General features: G+C 41.8%; 2 protein-coding genes across 2 annotated transcripts in view; both read left to right on the plus strand.

Annotated features, from left to right (window-relative positions):
* Positions 1-2,723, plus strand: part of HSD17B12 (hydroxysteroid 17-beta dehydrogenase 12) — an 82,301-nt gene extending 79,578 nt beyond the window's left edge. The window contains 2 exon segments of the mRNA XM_063158829.1: positions 781-930; positions 1,058-2,723. Of these exon segments, the coding sequence (XP_063014899.1) occupies positions 781-930; positions 1,058-1,162 (255 nt within the window). The 3' untranslated portion in view covers positions 1,163-2,723.
* Positions 2,724-4,134: 1,411 nt separating this feature from the next.
* On the plus strand, positions 4,135-26,438 carry ALKBH3 (alkB homolog 3, alpha-ketoglutarate dependent dioxygenase). Its single transcript, XM_063158830.1, has 9 exons — positions 4,135-4,204; positions 5,474-5,586; positions 6,716-6,750; positions 7,616-7,663; positions 9,249-9,352; positions 10,542-10,630; positions 13,440-13,649; positions 20,137-20,235; positions 20,764-26,438. The coding sequence occupies exons 1-9, from the start codon at positions 4,135-4,137 to the stop codon at positions 20,854-20,856; spliced, it is 861 nt and encodes a 286-aa protein (XP_063014900.1). The 3' UTR covers positions 20,857-26,438.
* Positions 26,439-27,121: the final 683 nt, after the last annotated feature.

Below are 27,121 nucleotides of genomic sequence, written 5' to 3' on the forward strand. Positions count from 1 at the left end.
GCATGAGTTAAGGGCAATGTGGTTTTGGATCCTCCAGGTCTATCTTGCCTACCATGGACATGCCTTTGTTCTGTCAGCATCCTTCCATCAACACGTATCTGTGCTGCTTCCTCTTGTTCCTCCACTACAGACACTTCTGAGACCTAGCATCATTTTCTGTCTTGCTTCCAAACATGGCTATAAAAGCTCTTTAACTGTCTTCTCTTTCTTGATCCTTCCTTCTGTCTTTTCACTGTGGTGCTAATACTCTCCTCTGTCCTCTAAGCCCTGCTGTGAAGCTACAAGCTCCATGTTTCAAGTCTCTGGACATTCTTTTCTCCTTCCTCAACCTTGTACAGGTGCCAAACTGAGGAGCTTTTGGTGTGAAATTTCCTGTCCTGGGTTCTGCAGCTCCTTCCCAAGCAAATGTTGGGGAGTGACTACAGAGAAACAACAGTGCAGCATTTTCTATTAAACAACTGGAATGAAGTTTTGTGCTTACAAGGCAAATTGTAAGAATGGCTTTTCAACTCTACACTTGAAAGAGCAGTTTTTCTGGGGCTCCAGCTGGTGGTGTTGACTGTCAGGAGACAATTGAACTATGTCCAAATATGACCCATGTGTTATCTAATTAAAAAGTTCTTGATCTTATATTGGGATCTCATTGTGATCTTAGAATTGAAAATAAGGCTGGCTTAAGCTAGATTTCAGTGTACAGATTATCTGATTTCCAGTTACGCTTATGGATTGTGAGTTATCTTGAAAGCATTCCCTGCTTAACATGAGTTTTCCTGTGTGCAGAGTGTTCTACCATATTACGTGGCAACAAAAATGTCCAAAATCCGCAAGCCGACCCTCGACAAGCCCAGTCCTGAGAGGTATGTGAGAGCTGCCTTGGGCACGGTGGGCCTGCAGTCCCAGACCAACGGGTACCTACCTCATGCTCTCATGGTAAGTCACCTTGGAGAATGTGAGGATCTGAAATGCCCTTTGTGCTTATTATGGAAAAAAGAGTCATTAGTACAAGTTACAAAATGCTGAGACCTCGCCCCCTTCTTTTATTTATTTTTTTTTTTAGGGATGGGTCATCTCTCTTCTACCTACATCTACTGCCATTAACTTGATAATGAAAACAAACAAACAAATACGGGCTCGTTATTTTAAAAAAATGAAGGAGAAGTAAGTGGGAAGCAACTTGACCTTGGGAACCTGGGACTCCTGCAAGTTCCACACCATGCTGCAACATCAAGTAGACCTAATGTTTAAACATCTCCAATCGTAGGTGTGCTTTCTAACAAGAGAACAGTCTTGAGGATACAGATGAAGCAAGACTGTTGACTTCTAATATTGATGGAAAAATAGGCTTTATTTGTTTATAGCTATTATGAGGGGGGAAGTGCTTTGAACTAAAATTGCGTTGTGCTTTATGAAATACTTTCATGGGCTTGATCAGACATCACGCTCTTGAGGAACATCTTGGTTATATAGTGTCCATCATATCTATTCTTGTGTTCATGGGTGAAGGGCAGAAAAAAAAGTAGTTCTCATATATTCCCAGGCAGGTGGGCAGAAGAGGAAAGGGAGCATAATTATTTTAAAAGGTAACCTAGTACTATTTCCAGAGTATTGACCTCCTGAAGCTCAGGTTTTGGATACTTGCAAGGATTCTGCACTATGAGTCAGCTCATGAGTGCTCCCCTGCTTACATGGTCCAGTGTGATTTTTTTGGTTATGAACTTGAGGGAAATGGGCTAAAACCAGAAATAAGTGTAATAGCTCATCTATAAATATATACATAAAATAACACTGCAAAAAGCATTTAAAATCTTGGGTCTTGAATATGGATTCTAACTTTTCAGTAATATGTAATCTTCATGATTTGTAATAACATTTTTAAAAGTTCAGTGCCTGCTCTTTGTAATAGGTGGTGATAACACAATGTAGATAAATGTCACAAGTTACATGTTACATGCTGGTTGCTATGTAAAAGATTATGGGTACTTCAAATGCAGAGCTTGAAATGAGTTACTCTCCTTGTTAGCAACGGTGGTTTAAATTCTTTTTGAAGTTATGTATCAGTCTGTCTTTCTGGTGAGTTCTTTTGAAATGTGACTCCTGAGTATGTAGATGGCTTTAAAAATGAGAACCAGGAAATGTCTTGAAGAGTAGAACAGTTTTAATTTAATTGCATTAAAATTAACTGGTCTTTTTCATGGTTCTGTTCCAAAGTGGAATGTTCCTATAAGGCTCAAGTTACCTAACTCCTGGACACAGGGATCAGAGTACATGAGAAGTCTGCACCGCTGTTGGCTGTGTTTACCTACTTTGTTAAAGATTTTGGTTTCTAACATTCCTTTTTATAAACATAAAATGTATAAAACTTGCAAGGCAAATGAAATTGCAAGCAGCTACCACTGTTTTCTGTGGGTTTTTCTGTCTTTCAAAGAATAATTTCAAGCTCTGATTTTGAAGTAAGATGTGTTGCACTGAGACATGATTTGGGGCTAACATTTCTGTACATTGAAAAAACCTGAATACCGATGCAATGGTGCTGATCAAATCTGAGATGCAGATCCTATCCCATAGTTTTCTTAATTTTTTGGAACAGGGATGGTGAAGTTGGTGGTATTAGTTCTCTATGAGCACATGATTTGGTTTGCTCTGGATCTGATGTGAAAGCATTGGACTAAAAAATCTGTATGTTTTTGACTTTGTAAAACAAATAAAATGGAAATTACTCTTGAGTCTTTAATGTGTTATGTTTTTCTTATAAAAACGTTTGCGGGTACATTGTCCTTTATTGTGAGTAATAACAATGAAAATTACTCTAATTTACATGCCAAAACCAGTGCTTATATTAATTTGTTTTCCTGGCTGTCATCTACCCCATATCTGGGATGCTTTAGGCACAGCATCTCTGTCCAGTTAAGGTAGGTGACTCTCCTGCTCTCCTCTGCACTGACTCTCACCTTGAATACTTCATGTGCAGTTTTGAGTGCCACAATATAAGATACAAAGCTATTGAAGAGTGTCCAGAGGACAACTGTGAAGATGGTGAAGGGCCTGGAGGAGAAGCCTTGTGAAGAGCAGTTTGAGGTGACTTGGTTTGTTCAGCCTGGAGGAGACTGACAGGAGACCTCACAAGGGGAGGTGGAGTGGCAGACACTGATCTCTGTGAACCAAGGGAACAGCATGAAGCTGAGTCCGGGGAGATTTGGGTTGGATACTAGGAAAAGGTTCTTCACTCCAAGGATGTTTGGGCACTGGAACAAGCTCCCCAGGAAAGTAATCATGGCACCAAGCCTGACAGAGTTCGGGAAGTGTTTGGCCAACACTCTTAAAAAGCACATGGTGTGATTTTTGGAGCTGCCCTGTGCAAGGCCAGTAGCTGAACTTAAAATGATCTTTGTGGATCTCTTCCAATTCAGGATATTCTATGATTTTACAGTGCTGATACTTTAAATAAGCAGAATACAAATTTTATTAGAACTGTTAAGCTATTAATAAACATTTATTTCCAGTTAACAATTTTCTAACTACTGAAGGTCTCCAGAAAGGTATGGCAGAGGGAATAGCATGGACATCCAACTGGTACAGAGGGAGGCATCCAGGTAAGGAGGTTCTCTGAGCCCTTGGTCCCCTTTCACATGGTGTCAGGCTGCAGGTTGGGTTCCCACTCTCATGCCCTGAGATATTCCATTTTCAAAGCTGCAGCAGGGCATCACTAAACTATTTTTTCACCTAAATTTTACTTACACTTTAACCTAAACTACCTCGAGTTTGATTTTGAATGTCTGTTCACCTTAGTGATGGAGGTAATGTCCATTTAAAAGCTGTCCACGTCCTTGGGACTACCCTGGGCACCTGCCCGAAAACAGGAGGGGGTTTCTGGTGCCATCCGTCCCGTCCCTTGCTGGTTCCAAGAATGTTTTTCTTCCCGGCGCCATGCAAGGCCTGGCCTGCGCTTTCATCCCCTGTTGGAACGGGACAAGGCGGGCGGGAGGCGGCTCGGGCGGCGCTGCCGGCCCGGGCGCGGGGCGCCTTTAATGGGAGCTCAGCCCCTGCGTGCGGCGGGCGGGCGGAGCCGCGGCCCCACGGCCGGGCCCAGGCGCGGGCGGGGCTCGGGGCCCTGGGCAGGGCCGGGCCGGGCCGGCCATGGCGGAGCGGCGGCAGCGGGCGCGGGTGCAGGGCGGCTGGGCCGGCGCCCCGGCGGGGCGGCCCTCAGGTAAGGAGCGCCCACAGCCGCCCTTCCCTTCCTTCCCGGCGGCCGGGACTCCTGCGCCGCCGGCCTGGGCGCGACGGGGCGAGCAGCAGGCGGGGGCGCCGGTCTCCGGCTGCACTTTCCGACCGCCCTGCGCGGCCCCGTCCGCCCCGTTCCCGTCGGTAACTGAGCTGCAGGTGTTCGAACGCAGTTTTCCGGTGAAATTTGCGCCGGTGCCCCCGGTGCGGCGGTTTTGGCTGCGGAGCGCAGGGTGCGGTGTGGGCTGAGGCGCGCGTGGGTCTGAGCGCGTCGGGCGCGTCTGCGGCAGCTCCGGTGAGACCGGCGGAGTTGGGTGCAGGGGATTCTCTAAGGACAGGCAGCAACTTCTTATCCATAGAATGCATTATGTGCCTTCGTTTGGCTTGTCGCGGGGAAAACGTTGTAAAACAAAGAGAAGTAGCGAAAAGGGATGGAGTTTCAGTGTTTTTAGCAAACACTGAAACCAAAGAGTGCAGAGGCAGAGAAGCACTTTGAAGGTTTCCAGTCTTGCAGGAGGGACCGGTTTGTTTTTGTGAACATGCTCAAAACACGTTCCACTCATTGATTCTAGTTCCCATAAAACTCCCATATCTCTGCAGACTGAGCATTCTAGGCAAGCTGATTTTTTTTTAATCATGAAAGAGAATAGCCAACTGTTTTGACTTGTGCATGTGGCCTCAGTTTTCTGTCACAGGTGCATTTCATTGTTTCTGTTCTTAAAGGGATTTTTAAAAAATCCCCATTGAATTACACAGAGTGAAGACTGTCTGTGTTTCAGGCCCATTTCAAAGCTTGTTTGCATGTGTAAATAAAACACCTGAAGTGGTGTGCCAAAGTTGCTCTTCTGCTTTCTCCCTGATTTAAAAATTCTGTTTTAATAGAAATTTTTTTGTCTTTTTTTTTTCCCCTTAAGAAAAGGAATACAGAGGGAAGCAGCTTAGCTGCATGGAGCAATTTCTGCTGGTGTGTGATAGGTGTTTGGTTTAGAATTGAAAATTTATAGATGTCATCCTTTCAGATAAAAGTACGTTTTCAGTTTTGTTTGTGGAAACAAAATAAATAACAAATAAATACATATAAAAAAAAATCAGTTCCTGAGCAATTTTGACTCTTAGGTTTGGCAATTTCCTGAAGTCTCTGCGAAGCATAGGAGAATACTCCAAGGAATGATTCCATAAGTTTTTCCTAACTATATTCTTTAGTATGGTGATATTCAATTCATGTGATCTTTTCTTCCTTCTTTCTTTCTTTTAGCACCAAAGGCACCTGTGGCCAGCAGCCTTGCCCTTGCAGGTGCAAGGCCAGCATGGAGACAGAAAGATCAGCCTCACACTCAAAAGCAATTTGTCTTTGAAAAGCCATCAGAGGTAAAGCTTACAGGGTAACTAGCGGAATCTCATCTGTTATAAAACTTCATATGATAGGTAACAATTATTTGAGAATATAGCTAATTGTGTAAAATCTGAGCTGAGCTTTGAGCTTTTGCTAAGCAGAGTTGGCAATTGTTTTGTGTATATGGGGAAAAGAAGGTTATGGTCCCTCTGTTTAGCCTGTTCAAAACTACTCTTTTATAGAGAGCCGAAAGAATATGTTTTACTAAATATTCAGTCTGCAATGTCCTAAGCTCTTCTTGTTTTCCTCAGGTGGGCTGTCTGTCTTAACTTGTTGAAGGGGAAGAGTGTGGTATTTGTTTTGTAGACTTAGTCTCATCAGCTGATGAAGGATATTGTGCTCTATGCAGCATATGGAAACTTCCTTGGTTGGGAAAAAAGATAATAATGAGCTCTTCTTTCTAAGCTAGACCTATTTGAAAGGCTGTCATCTAGGCTTGGAAGATGGCCTGGGAAGATTCTCTTTCCCCCGTGGCAGAGACCTGCTATCTGTATAGTACTATATTTTGATGCTCTTGCTGGCTCAATGCAGGAACTCCTTGCAAATCAGAACTGTACTGAGCTCAGAGAAGAGCAGCATAAATCCCTTAGACAACCAGAATGATAGCCAAGGCTGGATTAAACTACTCTGTCTCTTAACAAAATACAGCTATCTCAGCTGTGCAGACAGCTGGACAGTGTAAGCTCCTGCTATGTCTGATCTTTCATGTTTTGCTCATTTGACTGAGGCCTGAAGTTTGTTCATGTTTCTTAGGGTTGTTCTGAAATTTTCCTTACGTGAGGATATTTTTATAAATATAAACATAAGAATTTTCTTGATTGCAGTTGATAAATATCAAGTATTGTGATGCCTAAATAATTTAGAAATCAGTGTCCTTTAGGGGGCAGTTGATGGCTAAAAACCAGCCTGCAGTGGTAGCTGCATTTGAGAGTTTCTGGGGCGAGGAGGGAGTGGCTGAGCTGTTACTACTTCCCTCTTGCCCTGAGGTGTGTGTTTCTCACTGGCCACACAGTGTGTGGCTACACAGAGTCACTAGAGATGATGTTTGCCTGCAGAGTGCCAGATACTTTAATATTCCCTGTGTACTGTCTCGTTGCCTTTCAGGTGGAGCGCCGAGTTCCAGAGGCAGGTGTGATAGAGTGAGTACCCTGCTGATTTCTCTGCACCTTTTCTGTCGTCACGGTCGGTAAGAGTAGAAACTGTGGACTTTTAACCCTTTTATCATGAGCTGAATGTGTTACCAGGAGAGCCCAAGTCTGTTAACTGGTTTTTATGCCTTTTGTATAGCTGGCAAGCCAGTAACCATGAAGAGTTGAACATTCTGGTTCAGCACAATTGCCAGTATGTATCCTTTGTTAGCAGTCTACATTTTCCTGGGACAGTCCCAGTGTAAATGTGCTAGAAATTACTTACTCTGGAGTATACCAGAAATACAGCTGGTATGGCAGCTTCTTTCAGGACTCAGAGAAGTAGCTGATAGTAAGTTTCGTAGTGAAGCTGGGTATTTGTATGTGACTTACCCTTTGTGTTGAAGTGGGGATCTTCCCAGGATAAGAAGCATGACAAGGTGTGGTGCTGTATGGTGGAGTTAGAGATAGTGAAAATCCAGCTTGGCTCAGTTTGGCTGTCTTGGTAGAATTTTCTTTCTCAGTGTACCTGTAAATGCAAACAGTGATCTGAGTGCAGTCATGTATGGTTGTCTCCCTTAGGTTCCCTGTGACATCCTTCTTTTATTTTTTTCCAAGAGCCCTGAAGCTGTACTGAGCCTTTGATGAAGAGAGGGACAGGAAGTACACACAAACTCATTGGCTTCTGCAGCACACCTTGCTGCCTTACTCTGACCTTTATGTCCAGGACATTAGTTCTTCCCTTTTCTAACTTCCTTTTCTCTTTTAAAGAAAACATTCCCTAGTCCAGGCCTACAGCAATTCTAGTCTGTGCTGCTCACTCTAAGATAATTTGTTGTTTGTCTTTCTGATGGCTCTTTCCTTTCTACATCCTCAGCAAGCCTGGTGTGTATGAGCTCAGCAAGGGACCCACTGGCATTTCTAGGTAAGTGGATGAAATGTTAATGGTTTTTGCAGAGTAATGTGGTGATCCTCAGCTTTTGGAAGTCCAGTCTCTGCGGAGGGTTTTGAGTTCAGCAGCTGCACATGGCACTTCTTGTGCATCATCTGTCTAGAGTACTTCTGGAAATACTTTTGAGTGGCACATAGCAGGGACTGAGCTGGTTCTGAGCAGCACTGAAGAGAAGAAAAAGAAACCTCTTGACATATCGTGTGTACTTCATCTGCTGCTCTTTCCAGCATAAGGACAAGGCTATGTCCATTTGTGTCATGATTCACAGCAAGTTGCTGATGAGAATTTGGATCAGTATTCCTGTCTTAGCAAGTGTGTGATGTCTGTTGTACAGTTAAGAGCAGCCCAAAACTTGTAGCTGTAAATTGGAATTGTTTTAAATAAATCTAATGAAAGCATTTAACTTTAGGCAATTGTGGTAACCTCAGGATTGTCCCTTGTGCTTATATGCCATGCCTTAATTATTTCAGCTTCAGGGCACTTCAAAGCAAAACCTACTTGTTCTGTGATTCCTACTAAGTAAAATTTTACCTTGCTGAGTTAGCTGCAATATCAGTATTAAGCCTCTTCTTTTGAATTTGATAGGTTTTTATTAATAGTGGAAAAAATGCCAAGGATATAGTAATTTTTTGTACATTTATTTAATTTCTTCTGATTATTGTATTATTTTATTTTTGTGCCTTCATCTTAGTTCCTTCTGAAGATGCAAATAAATCTTTAAAATATTTTGAAAAGTGAAAGCTTTGGCCAGCTGGAAGTAGACAAGATACACAGCTGGGTTATCCTGCATTTTCTGGAGTTTGTTTTCATAATACACTGATGGAATATATATATTTCTAGAAAGTTAATAATCAGATTTATGTATTTTTTTAAACACCTTTACTATATATTCTTACTGTGACATCTTTGGGGCATGAAGTACTTGTGAGAGTGAACTGCTGTTAGCAGCATTCCTACTCTGCAGCCCACCACAGTGGTTGTAATTCCTGGGTGACCGTTAGTCCAATCAAAATATTAGATGTACATATAGAAATGAAAAAATAGGAGATGTTAAATACTGTCCTTATGCTAAATACTTTTCCTTATGCTTTGAAAAAGAGAACAGGAATGGCAGTAGGGATAAAGGGCTGTCAAATTCTGAGTGATGAGGAGATGGTGAATAAAGGGCAATTATTTGCTTAATTTTGATTGTATTGCCGTAATCAGGTCTGTCTGATTTATCAGATGTGAAGTTAATAGCAAGCAGAAGGATGCAATTTTTCACAGCATATGGCTGATTCTGGAATTCATGGTATGTTGCTGGTTGTCATATGTTTTTATAAGTTTTGAAAAGAAATTACATTCATTTAGTGAGGGTAAGACTCAACAGGAGCCCTTCAATTCTTTCCTTCACATGTGCTTTTGGCTGTGGTCAGAAACAGGATACTGGGCTTTGACTTTTGATATGATGCATTACAGCCATTTCTAACTCCTTTGGGAATCCTGGAAATGAAAATATTTTCCCAAAGCAGATATAGAAGTGTGTATTCCTTCCATTTTTTTTCTTTTTCATCCTTAGGATTCATTTGATTCCTGGCTTTATTGACTCAGAACAGGCAGACTGGATGTTTGAGCAGCTCCTCCAGGACATCCCCTGGGGTCAGCGAACGCACGTCAGGCAGGGTAAGGAGTGTGTGGCCACCTTTTCAGGTCACTCACAGGTCAGTTCCATACCAGAATCTGTGCACTGTTTAGAATTGATTTTCATTTTCAGTGTTACCACTTGTTCAAGTTTCCATGCAGGTTTTCCATGCACATCTGAAGGCTACTGCAGCTTACTTTTCAGTCTCTAATATCATGTTACTGTTGCCAGCTAAATGAGATATTTCCAAAATAAAATTGCCTGTCTTAAAAATCTTGGAATTTTACTGTTTTTTCTATCATTTCCAGTTCTTTTTCTCACTCATTTTTTAAGATTTAGTCTGGCCACCATCACATAATCTCCCAGCAATACTTAAAAACTGTGTTCTTGGAGGTTTCTTTCATGAGGTATATTTTTGCCTATTTTACTGAAAATTCCAGCAGAACATGTTCATTTTCCTTTGGCTTTAGTTATTGGTTCCAATGTGCGGTTGGTGGAGAGGCTGCTATTCTGGATTTTTTCACTAAGGGGCACCTGTTCTAGCCAAATTTTGCTTTCAGTCAGGAACTGATGTAAGATAATGTATCAGAGCAGTTACTGGATGGGACTGGAAAATGTCTTCAACCTGTGTGTTTGTTGGCTGGCAATAAAGGGACAGTGTAATGGAGAATGCTACCTGTCAAGCATGAGAAATAGTTGCCTAGATAGTCTTTTCAGAAGCCAAAAAATTATTTTTAACCTGATGTTTGTGTTACACCACAGAACACGAACACATTTAACAAAATATTGTGTCCAGCCCTGCTGCATTTTGTTTCTGTAGTGTCCCAAGGATGCTACAGTCCTGTCTACTTCACCCTTTCCAGTGCATCCATCTGCATCTTGCAGCTTAGGCCAGCCTACTGGGCACCAGCACAAGTGAACATAAAGCAAGATAAATTTTCAGTTTTGTTTGCTATCTTTAACTCATCCAGTCTCTGCTATGTCTGGCTTTTAGGGGTAAGAAAATTGATGTTTCCAAGATTTTGGCAAGGTAATTCCTCCTGCAGATATGCACCTGATTTTGAATAATTTAATTCCCTCACTTGAGTTCATTATGTTAAGGGGCCGCTTTTTTAATTTTAGGTGAATGGACAATATCTTTTTGATCAAGTTTCTTGGCAGAATTGTATCATCTTTCCATTTTTAAATTGTTTGATAAGTCAACTGAGAAAGTCTTCCTGTTTTTTTCAGAAGTATCTTTTGAGGAACCACGGCTTACATGCTGGTATGGGGAACTTCCTTACACATACTCCAGGATAACAATGCAGCCAAATCCAAATGTATGTATATGTTTGTATGTGTTTTATTATTGTCTTCAGAGAAATCCTTTGCAGAGATCAAGAGACAAAATTTCCCTCTGTCCTCTATTCTAGCTATCTAGAGAATCTGTTAGCAGCAGATTCTACTGGAATGTGGTCAGTTTTATACAATATACTTCATGAGTGAGTTGACTGAGAGCAGACAGTGTGATTTAGTTGCCAAAAGGAGGTTACTACTCTAGTGTTTAAAGTTTTGCTTTGGGTTGCTGTAGCTTTGTACAAAACTCTGAGTTGCTCTGTGTGACAAAGATTCCAAGCATCATTGGATGGGAGATTTTACTGCCCACAATAATACTGATTTTTTGCTGTAAAGATACCATAATACTAATTACTGAAGTAGTTACTTTCAGAAACACTTAGGTTCAATGCTGCTTAAATGAAAGTTTAGGCATATCTTGGTTCCTATGTGGATGCTGTGAAATTCACACATCTGTGAGCTGCTGAGCAGCTCATCTGCTCAGCAACTCCAGATTGTAGCATGTAATTTCCCACACTGTTTTGGAAGAGTTAAAAGCCTTCTGAGTGACTCAGTGATGTTTTGTTCATGTTTTCTTTCCCTCCCCCCCTCTCTCTCAGCCTGTTGTCCCATCAGCCTGTCTCTTGCAATTGCTTTGTTTAAAATTTCCACAGCAGTAATTAGGTGTCACTGTTGAAAGCTGGATAGCATGAGAGGAAAGTGTCCCAAGTCCCAGAACTGCTGCCAAAGTGGGATGTTTGGGAAGAGTTGGAAAGGCACTATTTAACATGATGAGTTGTGAAGATTTCGTAGTCTCAAAAATACTGTAGTTAAAAATTCTATGGTCTATGGAACTTGTGGTGGAAAAACAAGCATTTCTTTGGTACTCATTTGTGAATGCTGTTTTAACTGGGCTTTTCTGAAAGCTGAATGGCTTTAGGGATTGGGAGTGCCCTCACAAAATCATTCTGTTGTACACTAATGATTTAAATCCAGTTCAGAACTGCCTGTTGTGAAATCCATTGCTGTTCAGAGATTGGATAGAGCCCATATACCCTGAATTCAAGGTTTCATTTCAGTTCTGAGTTACCACTCATTGAGCCACTGGCTTGTTTCTCTCATCCAAAAGGTACAAGGCCTAAGTGAATCACTCAGGCTGTGGTTCTGTCTTTTATTCTGGAATATTTCTGCTTTTTACTGAGAGGAAGAAACTCAAGCAGGCAGTGAGATGCACTGGAGAAGTTGCATAGCTGGAAGCCAGCCCTTCCCCAGCTGGAAGTTGCCCATAGGCTGATCTATGGGTACACTGCACAGGGACACTGGTGTTTCACACAACTTTGTAGGTGGGAGTACCTGCAGCTTAGAAAAGTAGGGATGGTGTAAAGGTACAGTCCCTACCTGTAGAATAGGGTTTCTAGCACAAAAATATCTTGAGTAAAATGTAATTTAGTGCACAGCTTAGCCAAAACTGATTACTCCCTTAAACACTTTATCTGTTGGAGTAATTAGCTTTGTGTCCTTCCTTTTTTGTTTGGTAAGAATTGGTGTGATTGCAGCACTTCTAGATATAATCCAGTGTGTGTGCCTCATAATTTTTGTTATTAGAAATGTTTTTCTGTAAGCAGTAATAGAGTTGTTTCAACAAAACTACTTCCACTGCTGCAGGTTTGTAGTGGGCTTTCAATTACATTGTAAAATTCACTGTATGGTAACATTTTAGTAATACATAATTCTGTGATGGAACTTGAAGAAATATAGTCCTGGTTGGTCACTGAAAAGTGCCCTCAATAATTCTTGTTGGACTCCTCTGCACATTCAGGCAGCCCAGTTGCAAAGCAAACTTTTTTCCGGTGGTATTACTGCTTTTCAGTTATGTTCCATAACTGCAGGCTATGTTTACCTAGAATTAATCACATGATGATTAATTGTTAAAGGCATGACTTAGCTAGAAATACCCCATTAGGGAAAGATGGTATGTTGAGGCTCCTGCAGTGTAACCAACAAGTTAAATGCCTGTTAAACTTGGGGAAGCTTGGAAAGAAGGTAGTTCAGCCTTGTTTTTTAGAGGTGGATACTGGAAAATATTCTCAGGTGTCTGTTGCTTTTTCTGCCAGTGGTGCACTGGGAGATTTGGAATCAGTTTCTTATCCTCTCTTGCTCTCTGCTTCTGCTTACATAATGGGCAAAAATTCTGGCCTACATTGCTTTGGCTTTTTTTTCTTTCTTTATATATTTGTGAAGTTCCTAAAAGCACTCTGACAGATGAAAGTCATGATGTAACTTCATAACATTAAATAACTGGACTGAGTTGTAATGGAATGTACAGAGCTTCCCTGGGCTGTGGGCTCAGGAAGGTGTTAGCAAAGGAAGGGATGAAATCCAGGGCCAGTGACATTGGTGTTGAGACCCACTGAAGAGTTACAGTGGTGAAGGTAAAACCCCAAGAGGTGATGAGTTGAGCTCAACAAGCTGTGTTAACAGAGTGGGACAGAGGGCTGTGTTATGCCAACCATTTCCTCTTGTTCTCTGTCAACAGCTGCAGGCAATTGAGAGCAGTGTCACTTAGTCACTGATTGCTTCCATTAGTGTGAAGGGCAGCCTGGCTTCAGAGTTTTAAGAGATTGAGTGATGGGTAACATGTGACTATTTTGCAGAAAGCCCCACCCATTCCTCTGATCTACTAAAAATATCAGCAGAATTGCTGTAATTTGTTTGATTTTAAGTTTATTGTGGTTAAAGTGCAGTATATTTTGTTTCTTGGTGGTTTTTGCCTTCTGCTCATGGCGCTGACATTTGCCTCTGTTGTGGTTGCAGTGGCATCCCGTGCTGAGCGCGCTGAAGGAGCGCATCGAGGAGTTCACTGGCCACACCTTCAACTCTCTGCTCTGCAACCTGTACCGCAGTGAGAAGGACAGCGTGGACTGGCACAGTGACAGCGAGCCGTCGCTGGGGAGAAACCCTGTCATTGCCTCACTCAGCCTGGGGGCCACTCGGACCTTTGAGATGAGGAAAAAACCTTCCCCTGTGAGTGTTCATCCCGCACTGACTCCTAGAGCTACTAACAGGTTTACTGTTTTCCCCGTTTAAGGAAACTTAATTACTAAAGCATTTCAAAGTTAATGAAAGCACAACTTGCAAAGTTCTGTGGAATAAGTGCAGGGCTCAAGAAATCTCTTGCATGGACCATGACATTCTGAGGAAGGGGATGGGAGCACTGTAGTATAATGTGCAGCAGCGTAGTGTAGTGCTGCAGTGAATTGGAACCTGGGCAGCCTTCTGCCCAAATAAGGGCCCTTTCTGGTACTTAAAATGAGATCAGTGGTGCTGGAAGTGGACTTACACTGTGCAAATGAATCAGGGAGTTGCATTTTCTTAAACTCAGGACAATGTTATGTAATGCAGAGTGTACATGGGGTGAAGAGTAGTTCTGACTTCTCTTGTAAGTAAAAATCCTCTTGACAATGTTTTCATTTTGATGCGTGTGTATTCAGATTGAGGGGCAGTGAACAAAGGGAAGAAGCTCATTTCTTTTCCGTGAAATGCCTTGGAAGCTGTCACATCATACTGGCAGGCTAAACAGAGATCCTCTACTTGGATGAAGAGACCTGTGGAATATAATTTTGGGAGTTAATTGGTGATTCAGTAGTGAATTCTCTTTCTAGATGAAGTGCTGTGCTTGAGAGTGCTTTGTTTATAAGCCAGCTTAAATTTCCCAGTTTGTATTTATCCAAGTAAAGGATTCACATGTGTTGAGAATACAGGCCTTATTTTAGCATGTCCTGTTTCAGATGAATTTTCTGCTTGTGCAGTCTTTGACAACTTTGGAAAGTAGTTTGCTAGCTGGTTGTGTTGCTGTTTATTCTGAGTAGGTAGTACAGAGAGCAGAGGTGATAATTAACAGCCTACAGGAAAACTCTGTGCTGACATACTGAAGCCTACCCATCAAGAGCCACCTTGGGTTACCTAGTCTGAGCAGAAAAGGTCAGAAATTGAACCAGAAAACAAATAGTAGTTTTCACCAGATCTCCAATTTGTAAATTCTTTGTTGCCTGAAGTGATTTTAATCTTCGTCCCTGAGCATGAGATCACATAACCAGTCTATTATGTCAGTGAGCATAGCATGAGTAAGTATCCCTGATGCTGTGTTGATAATAAAATGTCAGCTGGAAAGTTTATTCCTCTAGAAGACTGTAAATGGTGCTTGGATTCATTTTAGAAGTCCCTGTGTTCCACATCAATCAGAACAGAATCAGAATAAAATACACTTAAAGTTCAGTATAAACTTTGCAGGTTCTCTCTTAAAAATCAATCCTAGTTCTTGAGTAAGATGCCTGTTTTATAGATTTTCTGAAAAGACACCCACTATTAGCAAAGGGGAAATTGAGTCTGTGCCATTTGTACTTGACTGCCTTGTTTGAGCTGTACTGCACGATTTCTTCCCTTTTCTTCCAGGGATGGATGGTTTTCTGTAGATTTATCCCTCAAGGTCTCCTCATTTTTTTTTTAACACCTTTGACCTGATATTTCTGACTAGCTGAGTCTTGCTATGAAGTGTATTCCTTTTGCAAGTGTCATACCTTTTTTTCTGAGGTAGAATCCCCATGTGCAGATCTTTGGAATAGTTGCTATTAAGTGTGTCCTGTGCCTGAGGGAATTCATACTTAATAATTACATGGCACACATTATGTATTCTTTGCACATTCCCAAAGTTTCCTCAGAGCCTCCTATGACAATAGATGCTTTGCCAAGTGGGAGTTACAAGAGGCTCTGATGGAAATTACAACCTTTCAGGCTGTACTAAATAAGTAATTTCCATACCCTATTGTACTGTAGTGTTCTCTCTTTCATTAAGAGAAAGTTAAAACTGGTTGTAGATCTTTGAAGTTTGATCATTCCTTTGTTAAAAAGCAAGTTACAGGAAGAAGAATGTAATCTAGGGAAAAGAAATTCATATTAACAGTCATCACAGGCATTCAGGCTCTCCCTGGTTTCAGGATCAGCCAGTATCAGTACATTGAGTTTTCCAGACTTAGCCTTCATTGAGGAGGGAATTAGGAAGTAAATCCTTTTCCTCCCAAAATTAAACCTATTTGAGGGCCACCACTGTGCTATTTCAGATTTTATGGTTTCAAAGACCTTAGTTTCCCTCTGTTCTTGTAAGTGCTTTTAAGTATTTTGAGATGAAAGATAAAATGAACATACAAGATGAGAACATCACTTACGGTAGAACATCACTGTGGATAAATGGTCCCAGGAAAAAGGGTGGTTTCCTGTGTGGGACCACGTATTGAGTACAAAACTGCATGTACCACAATACATAGGCAGCTTGAAGGGCAATTGAAGAGTGCCAGATGAGAGACTTCAGTTCATGTTGGTATCTCTACAAATATTTTCTGGATTATCACTTGAAATGTGGATGAACCTGATAGTGAATAAAATCCTGTTTCTCTAATTGAAAAGATGAACAGTAGAGTTGATGGGTTGCATTTTCTGTGCATGTTTATGTGAATTTTGACAATTGTTTGTTAGTAGTTTGATAGTGTTTATATAAGTCACTCTGAAACAATTACACAATCTGAAATCTTTTTTCACTTGGCAAAAATGAAAAGAAAGTTACTTAGGTTCAAGTGGTTTTTTTTATTGTCCTGAAAATTGTTCTAGGGTGAGGTAAGGAAAGGTTCAGTCCTCTGCTTTTCTTTTTGGTAAGCACTGTACTGGGTAAGTCTTCGTCATATAATAGAGGGTAAAGGAGTGCAGAGACATGCATAGACTATTCATATCTTCTTAAACAAGCATTCTTTGTGGATAAGTAGAAATAATTCTTACTGGGATTTCAGCCCTGTGCATGTTAAAAAAGCTGCAAATACATTTCAGGTGTAAATTCATCACTGGAATAAGGAGACTTCATGGGAATTAACATGACTCCAGCAACAGTTTTATTTTGCCTGCTGGAATTTTTAAGCATTCTTTTTTCTAAATACAGCCTCTTCTGTTTATTTGGACCAATTACATGATAGCAGCTGGTATTTTTCCTTTGCTTTAAATGGTTTCTAGGGTTTTTTGGGTGCCTACTTCATAGTTAAAAGTCTACAGTGATGTGGCTTCTTCTATTTTCTTCTTCCAGCTCCAATAAATTGCTTTAACCTTGCTCCTGCTTTCTTGTTCCCCCTGCCCCCATCATTGTAGCTCCTGCCTACACTGAAATCAGGAGACAAATGCTTTGCTTTCGAGCTGTGATTCATACACAGTGCACACAGCTCTTGTTGAGTCAGTGAGTCCTCGTGTGCTTGCCTACAGCCCGAGTGTCACCACTGTGGCACTGTGACCTCCTCCCATTGCCCACACAGCCTCAGCCCCCAGGCCCACTTGGACATGAATTCATCCTGCCAGTGGAGAGGAATTGGTTCCACTCTGTGGGACGGGTGTTTCTGGTACAGCCTCACACCATTTGTGCTATTGCTGGTTCACGGCTCAGCTGGGAGACAGGGCCAGGTTATCTGGTTGTGTCCCCCTGGATGCTGAGTGGGGAGTGTTGCTGTGGGGAGAAGGGTGATCCCTGGTGCCCCACCCTCCAGTGGGAGGTGCCCTGTGGTGGAGGGTGGGGGCCATAGGGACAGCTGGGTGGTCATCCAGCAAATGGCCATGTGAACTGGAGAGGGAGTTAGAAAGCCAGCTGTCAGCTTGCCCTTCTTCCATCTATAGCCAAGGAAACTGATGGCTGCTGGGAAGGGAGGGAGCTTCACACCTGTTAGACAATAGCAGCATGTCCAGGTGTTCAGGGAGTCAGCCTTGAGATGGATCTGTCCTTCAGATGAGTCCCTGAAGCACAGTCCTTTTTTCCTAGCAGAAGGTCAAGCTCTCCTGGAAAGAGCATAAAAATAACCCTTTGTGTCATAACAGACCAAATTGAAGATGAATGTGGGAATCTGGAGCATGTTACAAGCAGGGATTCAGACCTGATATGAAGCAGGTTGAACTTTTAGATTGGCATCAAAGAGATTCCCTGGCAGTGGTGGCTGCAGTGGAGGAGGAGGTGTTGTCCCCCAGCAGTGGCAGGCCTGAGAAGCTGCAGGCAGGCAGGGAGGAAGAGGGGAGTGCTCAGCTGCAGGACTGAGGGACTCTCAGGTTAGGCCTGTGTAGGCAGACCAGTGCACCATGTGAGCAAAGGGCAGTATTACTGATAGTCATCATTACCGAATCTGTAAGGAACTGCAGGGAGGATTTTGTCAGAGACAGTGAAAACAAACATGTTCAATGCAGAAGAATTGCTAGGTGAGAATACTTTGTTGTGGAGGAGGATGTTTACACAGCTGGTGCTAGAGATGTATACTGGAGAACAGGGATACAATCCAGATGAAATCTGAAAAATACAAGATTTGAACTTTTTGTTAGGATGATGCTCTTGGTGGTTGGTAAACAGGTGAAGCAGAAGACTAGAAGCCAGTATTCTCTGTGAAAAATGCTGACTTTTGAAACTGAAAATTATTTTGCATCATTTGCCTGTATAAATGCATTATTATTTATACATTCTTCTACAGGATGTTTCCATTTACTTTTCCTTATAATAGAAGATTCCTCTACACTGTCCAGAAACCATTTCCTACAACTATAGCAATGGACTTCACTGAGATTTAAGAAACAAACTTGGGTAATTTACATAGATTTGTACTAAATCTTTTGTCTTTTTGATTTTCAACAAAACAACCTTGATGGAGTCCAGGAATTCGTACAGATTTTGTATTCACAGCTTCCCATCAACTCACACTGAGCTTTCCTTACTTATTAACTGTAGTTACTGTAATTAAGGATTTTTTAAAAAAAGTTTAACTGATGTACTTGGATAGTGTAAAGCTTGGATTTTATTGAATGTGTAACTCAAGATGATGAAAATTTATAAAAAGCAGAACAGTTGCTTTACTATACCTGTTTTTTAAGCAAGTGGGTTTGTGGTACATACATAGTGTTACAAAGTGAACATAAAGAAGTCACCTGATGCACTTTCCATGTTTGTTACCAGAAGGTCTTTTCCACCTTTGATGCCAAAAATAAATTTCCTTCATAAACTTCTTGACCTCTGAAAGTCAAGTGAGTTTTCTGTATGTCTGACATCAGCTCTGGGAATAAAAGTTCTGAAAGGAGCTTTGGTGACAGTAATGGCACATAAGAAAGTAAGAACTTTTTGTTTAACTTCACTGGCTTTGCAAAGCAAATGGACATAAAAATCTCTTTTTCTAAGTAAAATGGAGTTCAGAGATGTCCCATTTAAACCAGAAACTAATTATTGTTTTTACATACTGACTTTTCTAAGCCTAAAGGATGTTTTCTCCTAAATCATTTATCTTAGCAGAATTCCTTTTTAGTTAAGATGAGCAAGAGATAAAAATAAGCCCACTGTTGTCCATCACAAAGTGAAATGATGTAATCCTCTGAAATAGAAAGTATGTATGCAGTGATATTTCTCTGCTTCTTCTCAGCAGTCATGTTTACAACACCTATTTTTGAAATTTTTTCCCCATTTCCATTGACGATAAGAAAATGTTTCCTGCTACTGACTTGATACCAACCAAGCTCTTTGCATTCCAGGAAGTGCAGTCCTTTTTCTCTCTGCATCTTATAAATAAACACACACACACACATGCTCCTTGGTGGTTTTCTGAAAATCAAACTGTTTTAGTTTAGGCCATAATTTTCCCAGTATTTGTTACTCTACCTCATTATTTTGAGATTTCAGCAAGCTGTGAACTTTTATAAGGACAAACCTTCCTCAAGCTGTACTGCTACATACTGAGCAATGTATAACTCTGATTTAAAGTTGGAAAGGATAGTGCAAAGCAATAGAGAGTTGCTGTTCCCACTCAGTGTGGCATGTGTGAGACCACTGCTGGGGTGTGTCACTATGTTTAGTTGTTATATTTGAGCTTTAAAATAGTTACACATAATCTAAAGGCTTAACAAAAGTTTGTAAATTATTTGTCTTTTAGTTTAGCATTCTGTTTTGCTTAGTGGTGATTAAGACAACTTGTTTTACCAGATATTATTGGAAAAGGAAATTTTTTTTTTTTAATTAGAAAAACTTCTTACAGTAGCTAGAGGCATAGCAGCCTGTAATGTTGTAACAAGAGAAATTCAGGACAGCAGGAAGATGTTACTTTTGATGAAGTAGTTAACTGTTGGAAATTAGGGTGGCTATTGCAGCGTGTCTCCACACTGAACTGTTTAAGATGTTTCCACAAGGTTTGCAGCCTCACTCCAGAATTTTGCACTAAATCCAGGAACTGGTTGTTGAACTTTACCTGTGGCATCCAGCCAGTGAGATGCATTGGCTTCTTTTCATTGTTTAAATGCTCAGCTCCTGGGCTTTGTATGAAATACAGATACAGAGAGGTTTACTTTGACCTCTTGATCTTGGAAGAACCTCCTCCCTCACAGGCTTTCTAAGCTCTGCTGTAAAGGACTGGTTTTCTAGCAAATGCACATGCCTGCTTCTTCAGTGTCTGGTGTTTCTTTTTAGGAAGAGGATGGAGACTATACTTATGTGGAAAGATTTAGAATCCCACTTGATCATGGGACTCTGTTGGTGATGGAGGGAGCCACCCAGGAGGATTGGCAGGTAAGAACTCCTTGGCACAGTTTATGTGCTTCACTTGCAGTGCAGTTGTCCAGATAGGCTGAGGCACTCCCATGAAGGTATGGGACATTTGCTTCCAGTGGCACAGCTGTTTTCCAAGGCATTGGTATTACTTTCTGCCTGAGAATTTGAAAGCACCCACAGAAACAAGGGGCTTGCTTTCATGTACCAAGTAATGCAGTAGGAATCAGTTTGGATGTTCCAGCATTAAAGTTCAGTGACAAAGGTTGCAGCCTGCAGTGAAAAGAACAAAATCAATGTAGAAATTCAGAATATCAAAAGTTGTAACTTAATTAAGAATTCTACAGTAATGTACAAAGACTTCTTGTTTTCAGTGGCCCTAAGCAGTCAGAACCTTTTTTAACCTTACCTAAGTGTTTAGAAATATGAATAAAAAGCCATCTCAGGAAATGAAGGTTTTAGTCATTGTTTAATTGTTTGATTACTTGTATTTCAAATGTACAAGCTCATGCTTTTTTTTTTTTTTTTCCCCTCTAATGCCACTTACAGCATCGAGTGCCTAAGGAGTATCATTCTAGAGATGAACGAATAAACTTGACATTTAGGATCATTTATCCAGAACCTGATGGAGTTTGGAAGTGAAGAGCCCCTTTGGACGTTGTTGGATGTACACCCACAGCAGATCTAGAGCCTTAGATTGCTGCTGATTCAAAGGAAACCTTACAGAAACAGAGTTCCTTGAAGTCATGGGGAAAAGAGTTGATATTATGAAGACCTTTGGCAATCAGAAGCTGCCTGTGTTATGTGGACAGAAATGATATGTTATTAGATAAGACTAAATCACAGACTTTAAGTTTTTGAGCAGTGATTATTCTTAAAAGAGCACAAAGCAGGTGAAAGATGTGAGAGGTCCCAGCTGGAGCAGACAGATTCAGTGAGCACATAGTTTGCACCTTGTCTTGTCTCTCCTTTACTCCCAAGTTGTGATCTCTGTTGAAAGTAATGACAAGATGGGATTCTGTGATGTAAATCCACTTCTGTGTGTCTGTACAGAAATGGGAAAGCTGCACTTGGGGATGATCTCTGGGTATTAGCTCATTTCACCAAAGGGTGGTGCACTGCTTTTCATCTGTACATTGCAGAGTCTTTTCCAGTTAAGCAACCAGTTTCATAACTTAAATAACTACTTGAATTATACTGGTGTCCAGTGGAACAGAGGGTCAAGGCTCTCTTCTGCCATGCACTCTGTGGTCAGACTTTGTCCTAACTGTTTATCCATGTAGACAGGACAAGGCAAAGGCAAGCAACAGCGGCATCTGACGACCCTGCTTCTGGGTCAGTGCATTTTGCATTCAAGAATATCACTCTTGAGCCTCTGTTATCTCTTGGGCCTCTGCTGCCACAGATCAGCAGTCAGCACCTCAGAGCAGATGCCAGGCTGACTGCTGGAATCCTTCAAGCTTGCCTGCTGCTGGGAAGCAATGGGCTCGTCTCTGCAGTCTGGATGTTAAGTCAGGAGTGCTGCCCATGTGATTAAGTTCTTTCTGCAGCTAAATAGCATCACTGTACAGGGTCAAATTGTAAGGTTTGGTCCATCTTCACTGCCTGCCTGCAGTAGGATCTAAGCACAGGTGAATCCTCTATGCCTTGCAACACGTTAGCTTTGTTAAGCAAGCTAATGTCCATCTTCACTGTAAGGATAAATTGGTGTTGGGAAAATATCTGTATTTTCTTAGCCAGCATTTGTTGTGGTTTCAGTTCTTATTTGGTGAGAGCAGTCAAGTTTATTAATCTTAGTTATGCCTATGTTTTAATGTTATTGATGACATAAAGGACATAAATGTTGAGCCATTTCACTCCTGTGCTCTGAAATTGGGCAGAATAATTTCCTAGAAACGCTTCTCTACCTAAACCACCATACATTATTCTTCTAAAATGATTGAATGTTACTAGAAAACTTAACTTCATTATCTAATTATGTCTTTACTTTCATCCCAATTTGTACGGAAATATTTTTGGAGTATTTTAATGTTGTTTTCTTAGATTTGAATCTTTTGTCTAGGCTCTGTGGTATATTTCATGGGAATCAGAGTTGAAGGAGGCAGACACTTTCATATTTACTTTCTTTGGGTCATTGGAGCTTTGTGCACATCCCTGCGTGTGTGTCCAGGTTTGGCAGTGCTGACAGAGTGAGTGTCCTTAACCAAGGGACAGTGCTAATTTGTCAGGTACTCTGAGAAGGCAACACTTCTGCCCATATCAGTTCATACAACTCCATTTGTTTTCACTGTGTTAAGAGCAGCCAGGCTGCAAGAAAGAGTAGGAGATGGGGATGAGTTGGAAACTTTTAAACCCCCAAACCTGAGCTTGTGGAAATTGCAACTCATTTGAATTCAGTGAATCTGTGGCACATAGCTAATGGCAGGACCCTGGAGGCTGATGCTGTTGTGGAAGAGCAGTTTTTCACCTCCTTTTCTTGGTTTCAGTTTGTCATGTTAGCAAATTTTGGTTTAGTTTCTTTACTTCCTTTGTTTTGGGAAAAGACCAAGTTTTCCTCTCCAGAAGTGAAGTAATTTATAGGAGAAATGTTCTGTCCCCCAGTGCTCCTTTTGTTGCTGGAGACTGCTGCATTCTGCTTTCTCTCACTTGTCAGCTTCACTGTATCCAATCTGTTTGACAGTGAGGAGAAGGCATATGGCACCCTTCCCCAGCCTGTCCTGTGTGTACTGGCTGCAAGGGGAGCACTTGGCCTAGGGGTCAAGTTTCTTTGTCAGCTGGGAGCTTGTGGTCCTTCCTTCTTTCCCCCACCTCTTGGCCCGAAAAGTCAGCTAGCACAAACTGCAGCCCCCTGCCTGCCAGGACAGCAGGAATGGCTTTGGGCAGAGGAGATTGCAGCCCAGAGCTCCTCAGGAGACCTTTCTGCAAGGACTTTCCTGTCAGTAGAAATTTGTTCCTGAGTGCTGCAGGCCCTCCTGCTGAGTTCTCAAAATGGGTGTTCACAAAAGTGAGATTTGAGAGTTCTTGAGCTGGTGCTGTTCCCTTGGCACCTAAAGATTTTTCACTGGAGACCAGGGCAACGTGCATGTTTCTTGCACTGCTGTTCAGCTGTTTCTGCTGTTGCAGTCAAGTGCAAAGGGCAGCATCTTCAGGATGGTAAATATGCAGTTAGGTTCCCTTCTTTAACTTAAAGATAGGTGGAGGAACCTTTCCCCTAGTTACATGGGTTTGAAAACAGTGCTGCTAAAAATGTCATCCAAAAGAATTACTTTCCAGTTTAAAAGCTTGCTTTCTTCCTTCTCAGGACTGTTGTGAGATTCTCAGCCAGAAACTTTTTGAAAAATAATTTAAACTCAGAGTACACTAAAGTAAAATATACTTTTTATGTGTTTACAGAGGATTTTGTTTTTGTGATTGGCACCAGATTGTGTCCATCTGAGGGGCTGCAGCAGCTCCTGTGAGCTGCTTTGCTTACAGAACACCTCTCTGTCACTATTTTTATGTGGAGGATATAAACTGTGAGTTTACTTTTTTCCTTTTCTTGAAAATACAGAATGGGTTTGGGTTGGAAGGGTCCTTGAAGATTTCAGCAGAGTATGTGTCTCTTTCAAAAAATGCTTAAAAATTGCATTCTTCACAATTGTTTGTCTTTGGCTTTCAAACAGGTGGAATCTACTAGTAACCCCAGGTAAGATTCCCTTTTCCAAAACAGCCATCACCTTCTCCAAAGTTTAATAGCCCTCAGATTTGATGATAAGGAGCAGATGAATGGAATCTGTCTTGGGTAAGTAGCCTGCCTTCCTCAGGGAGCAAGTAGGATGGAGCTGTTCTGAAAAAAAAAACACAACTGGGTTCAAATGTAACCATTCATTTATTTAGCAGCTCTATAAGCAATGACATTATTAATTAACCACACTGGTGTCAGGCATCACTCTGTCCCCATGCTACGTGTAATCATACTTAAATATTCAAGCACAAACTCTTGGTGAAGTTGGAGTATATCTGATTCAATACTGCACTTCTGGGCCACAGTGGGTTGATCTGAGCACCATTTGAAATCAATAGCAAAGCCCTGTCACTTCTCTCCTCTTGGTTTTGGGGCTTTTTTTTTTGTTTGTTTTGTTGGGTTTTGTTTTGTGGTTTTGGTTTTTGGGGGTTTTTTTGTGAAAAAGAACTCTAGGTTATTCAGTTTTGATTAACTTTAAAGCCATAGGTAATTTGATAATTTTACTTCATCTGTGTCAGATTAATTCTACCTGTGTCTTTTCTGATTGCCATGACTTACGGGGTTAGTATAGCTACGCATAGTAATTTATAGCTACAAATGGTAATTTATAGCTACAATGGTAATAGAGAAGGAGACAGGGTGCCAGGAAGGGTTAAGAAGTCAGAATTTTCATAATGTAGTGTTGAAAAGACACAGAGGACTGTTCTCCTGGGGTTTGGGATAAAGGATGCATGTATGATGGGTGCTGTGAATCCATAATGCCTCCTCCTCAAGTGCTGCTGCTATTGCCTTAGCTCAAAAGCATTTAACACCCACTTTGCCTATTCTGGTCATAAACCTTTTCAGAATGGATAGGAAATCTGCCTCACTATGGTTTGTTTTCAAAGTGCTTCTTTTCCATCCTTGAGGTTTCCATAGCAACCTGGATAATTTGTTTGAATTGGAGCATCCTGGCCTGTCCTGTCTGCACCTAAGTTCTGCTGAGATCTTGCAGGTATCATCTCAACCCACTGGGGAGTGCCTGGTGATGGCTGGCCATGAGAGCACTGGCCCTTCCCCATGAGTCACCACTCATCAGGGTGACAGATGTGTGCTTTCTGCCCTGTGTTCCAGTTTGATTTACCTCCTCCTGCTGTGTGGTGTTCAGAGGAGCTTTGTGGAGTTATTGCAGCTCCCTTGTAGCTGGCAGGTCCTTGGTGGCTCACGCTGGGAAAGCACCTCTCGAGGGAGCTGGGAGGCCTTGTTTTAAGTGAAGGCAGTGGGGACTGTATTGAAGAATTTAAATCAGAATAAGGAGCAAGGAGGTCTGTTCCATGGTCCCCATTGTTTGTTTGATTCAGGTTTCCCAGCAGAAACAAAAATTTTGTTCTGTTCACTCAGGAGATTTTGCTGGTTGAGTGAGACTTAGAGCAAAGTCTTCACATCTCACAGGATCCTCCTGACAGACAGTGCTCACTGGATCCAGAATGAAAGTTGTTTCCATCTAAACTTGGGTGTGCAGCTGCTTTGCTGGGTGTTGTTTGTTCTGTTGCTCTGCTCCCATTGCAGAGGCAATGCACAGATCCATGCTCAAGAGTGGGTTGACATTACAGCTGATCTCTGAAATGCCAGTGCCAGCCCTCTGCCCCTGTGTTTCCAGAAATGCCTTGTGCCAAGGCAAGCTGCCATGCATCTGGAAGAACATATGGACTAGAAAGAGCCTCAGTGTTGGATGGGATGGGATTTGTAGCTGTGACTTAGCACAGACTTATCATTGGGTTCTCATCATTATTAGGGAGGGCTGTGGGAAGGCTTGTCCTGAAAGCTTCTGATGCGGAGAGCAAGAGATAAAGCAGGAGTGAGCAGAGACATGAGTTGCCAGAGGGTGTATGGCCCAGATGTACAACCCACACTTCCTGGCTGGTTTGTCAGGATGCAGAATCTACATGGTTCCCAGTTTCTGTTCCCCACCTCCTGCTTTTTGGGGGCAGATGTGTGTGAAGGAGACAGTCTGGCCAACTGGCATGGCATGCCTTTGGCTTGAGACACCTGCGGCAGCTTGGAGAGGAGAGTGCAGGAAGGTGAAGGCTCCCCAGTTTTTTGAGACAAGCAAGGGCAAGTGGTGGAAGAGGGATTAAAAATTGCCTGATGGTGTTTTCTGTTGGGAAGCAGTGGGAGGGAGAGGGTGGAGAAGTGGTGGTCACATCAGTGAGACAGTGTGTGACAAACTGTACATAATGCAAAATTTGCCAATAGCTGCACTTTCAGAGCACTGATGGAGCCATGACAGCTCATGGCAGAGAAGAGATTGTTACCCTGGAATAAGCTGACAGGCCAGCCTGAGGAAATCCTCCCAGGCCTCAGGTCAAGGAATGAGTGAGTGAACCAGGGCAGGGTAGACAGGACACAGCATCATCTTGGTGCTGCAGCAGCCATGGGTGAAAAAGAATGTCCTGAGCATTGGCTGCTCCTCTGTAACACCTCTGTATTTTGCACTAAACATTTTTTCCTGGTGACCTTGCCAGTTGTCTCCTGGCTTTACTTCCCTTACAGAGACTAAAGTGGCTCTATTTTACCTTAGAAAAGATCATTCCTCAGCTTTGGGCACTATGGGCTTTCATCTGACAGGAATGGGGTTATGTTTTTTTTCTCTCTGCTTGTCTGCATTGGCACCACTCTGGCTCCTCTTGGCAAGGCAGGGCTTCAGTTGCTGAACCATCACTCAGCAATTTACTACTTTGGTTGTTACAATTTTTGTCTAAAGTCCCCAGAAACGTTTAGAGATTGAACAAAAATGTCTCGAGGATTAGGTTACTTGAAGCCTGATAGTTCAATTGTCAAGAAACTTCTGTTTTTAATCTCTAGACCACAGTTGATTTCTTTCTTAATTGTTTACAAATAGACTTTTAAAGAGAAGAAAAAAATGAAATTTATTCTGCTGAAATAAGTGGATGCTTTACAGTGCTTTTAGCTGCAGAAGAAAATGGAAGATGAAATCCATCGGAAGTGTTAAGATCTGATTTGTGGCACCAACTTCAGATTTTTAATCATGACTCAAACAGAAAAGATTTTCCTTTTGTCTGACCTTCAGAGCAGACAGAACCTTTGGGGCCATGCTCTCTGTTAGGTCTCTGTGACCCAACAAGGTGAGGCCTTCCTTGTTATATTTGAGATGTGTGGCCAGTTTTGTCCAAATCTGAGAGA

This window comes from Melospiza melodia, chromosome 6, assembly GCF_035770615.1.
Source record: "Melospiza melodia melodia isolate bMelMel2 chromosome 6, bMelMel2.pri, whole genome shotgun sequence".
NCBI classification, from domain to species: Eukaryota; Metazoa; Chordata; class Aves; order Passeriformes; family Passerellidae; genus Melospiza; species Melospiza melodia.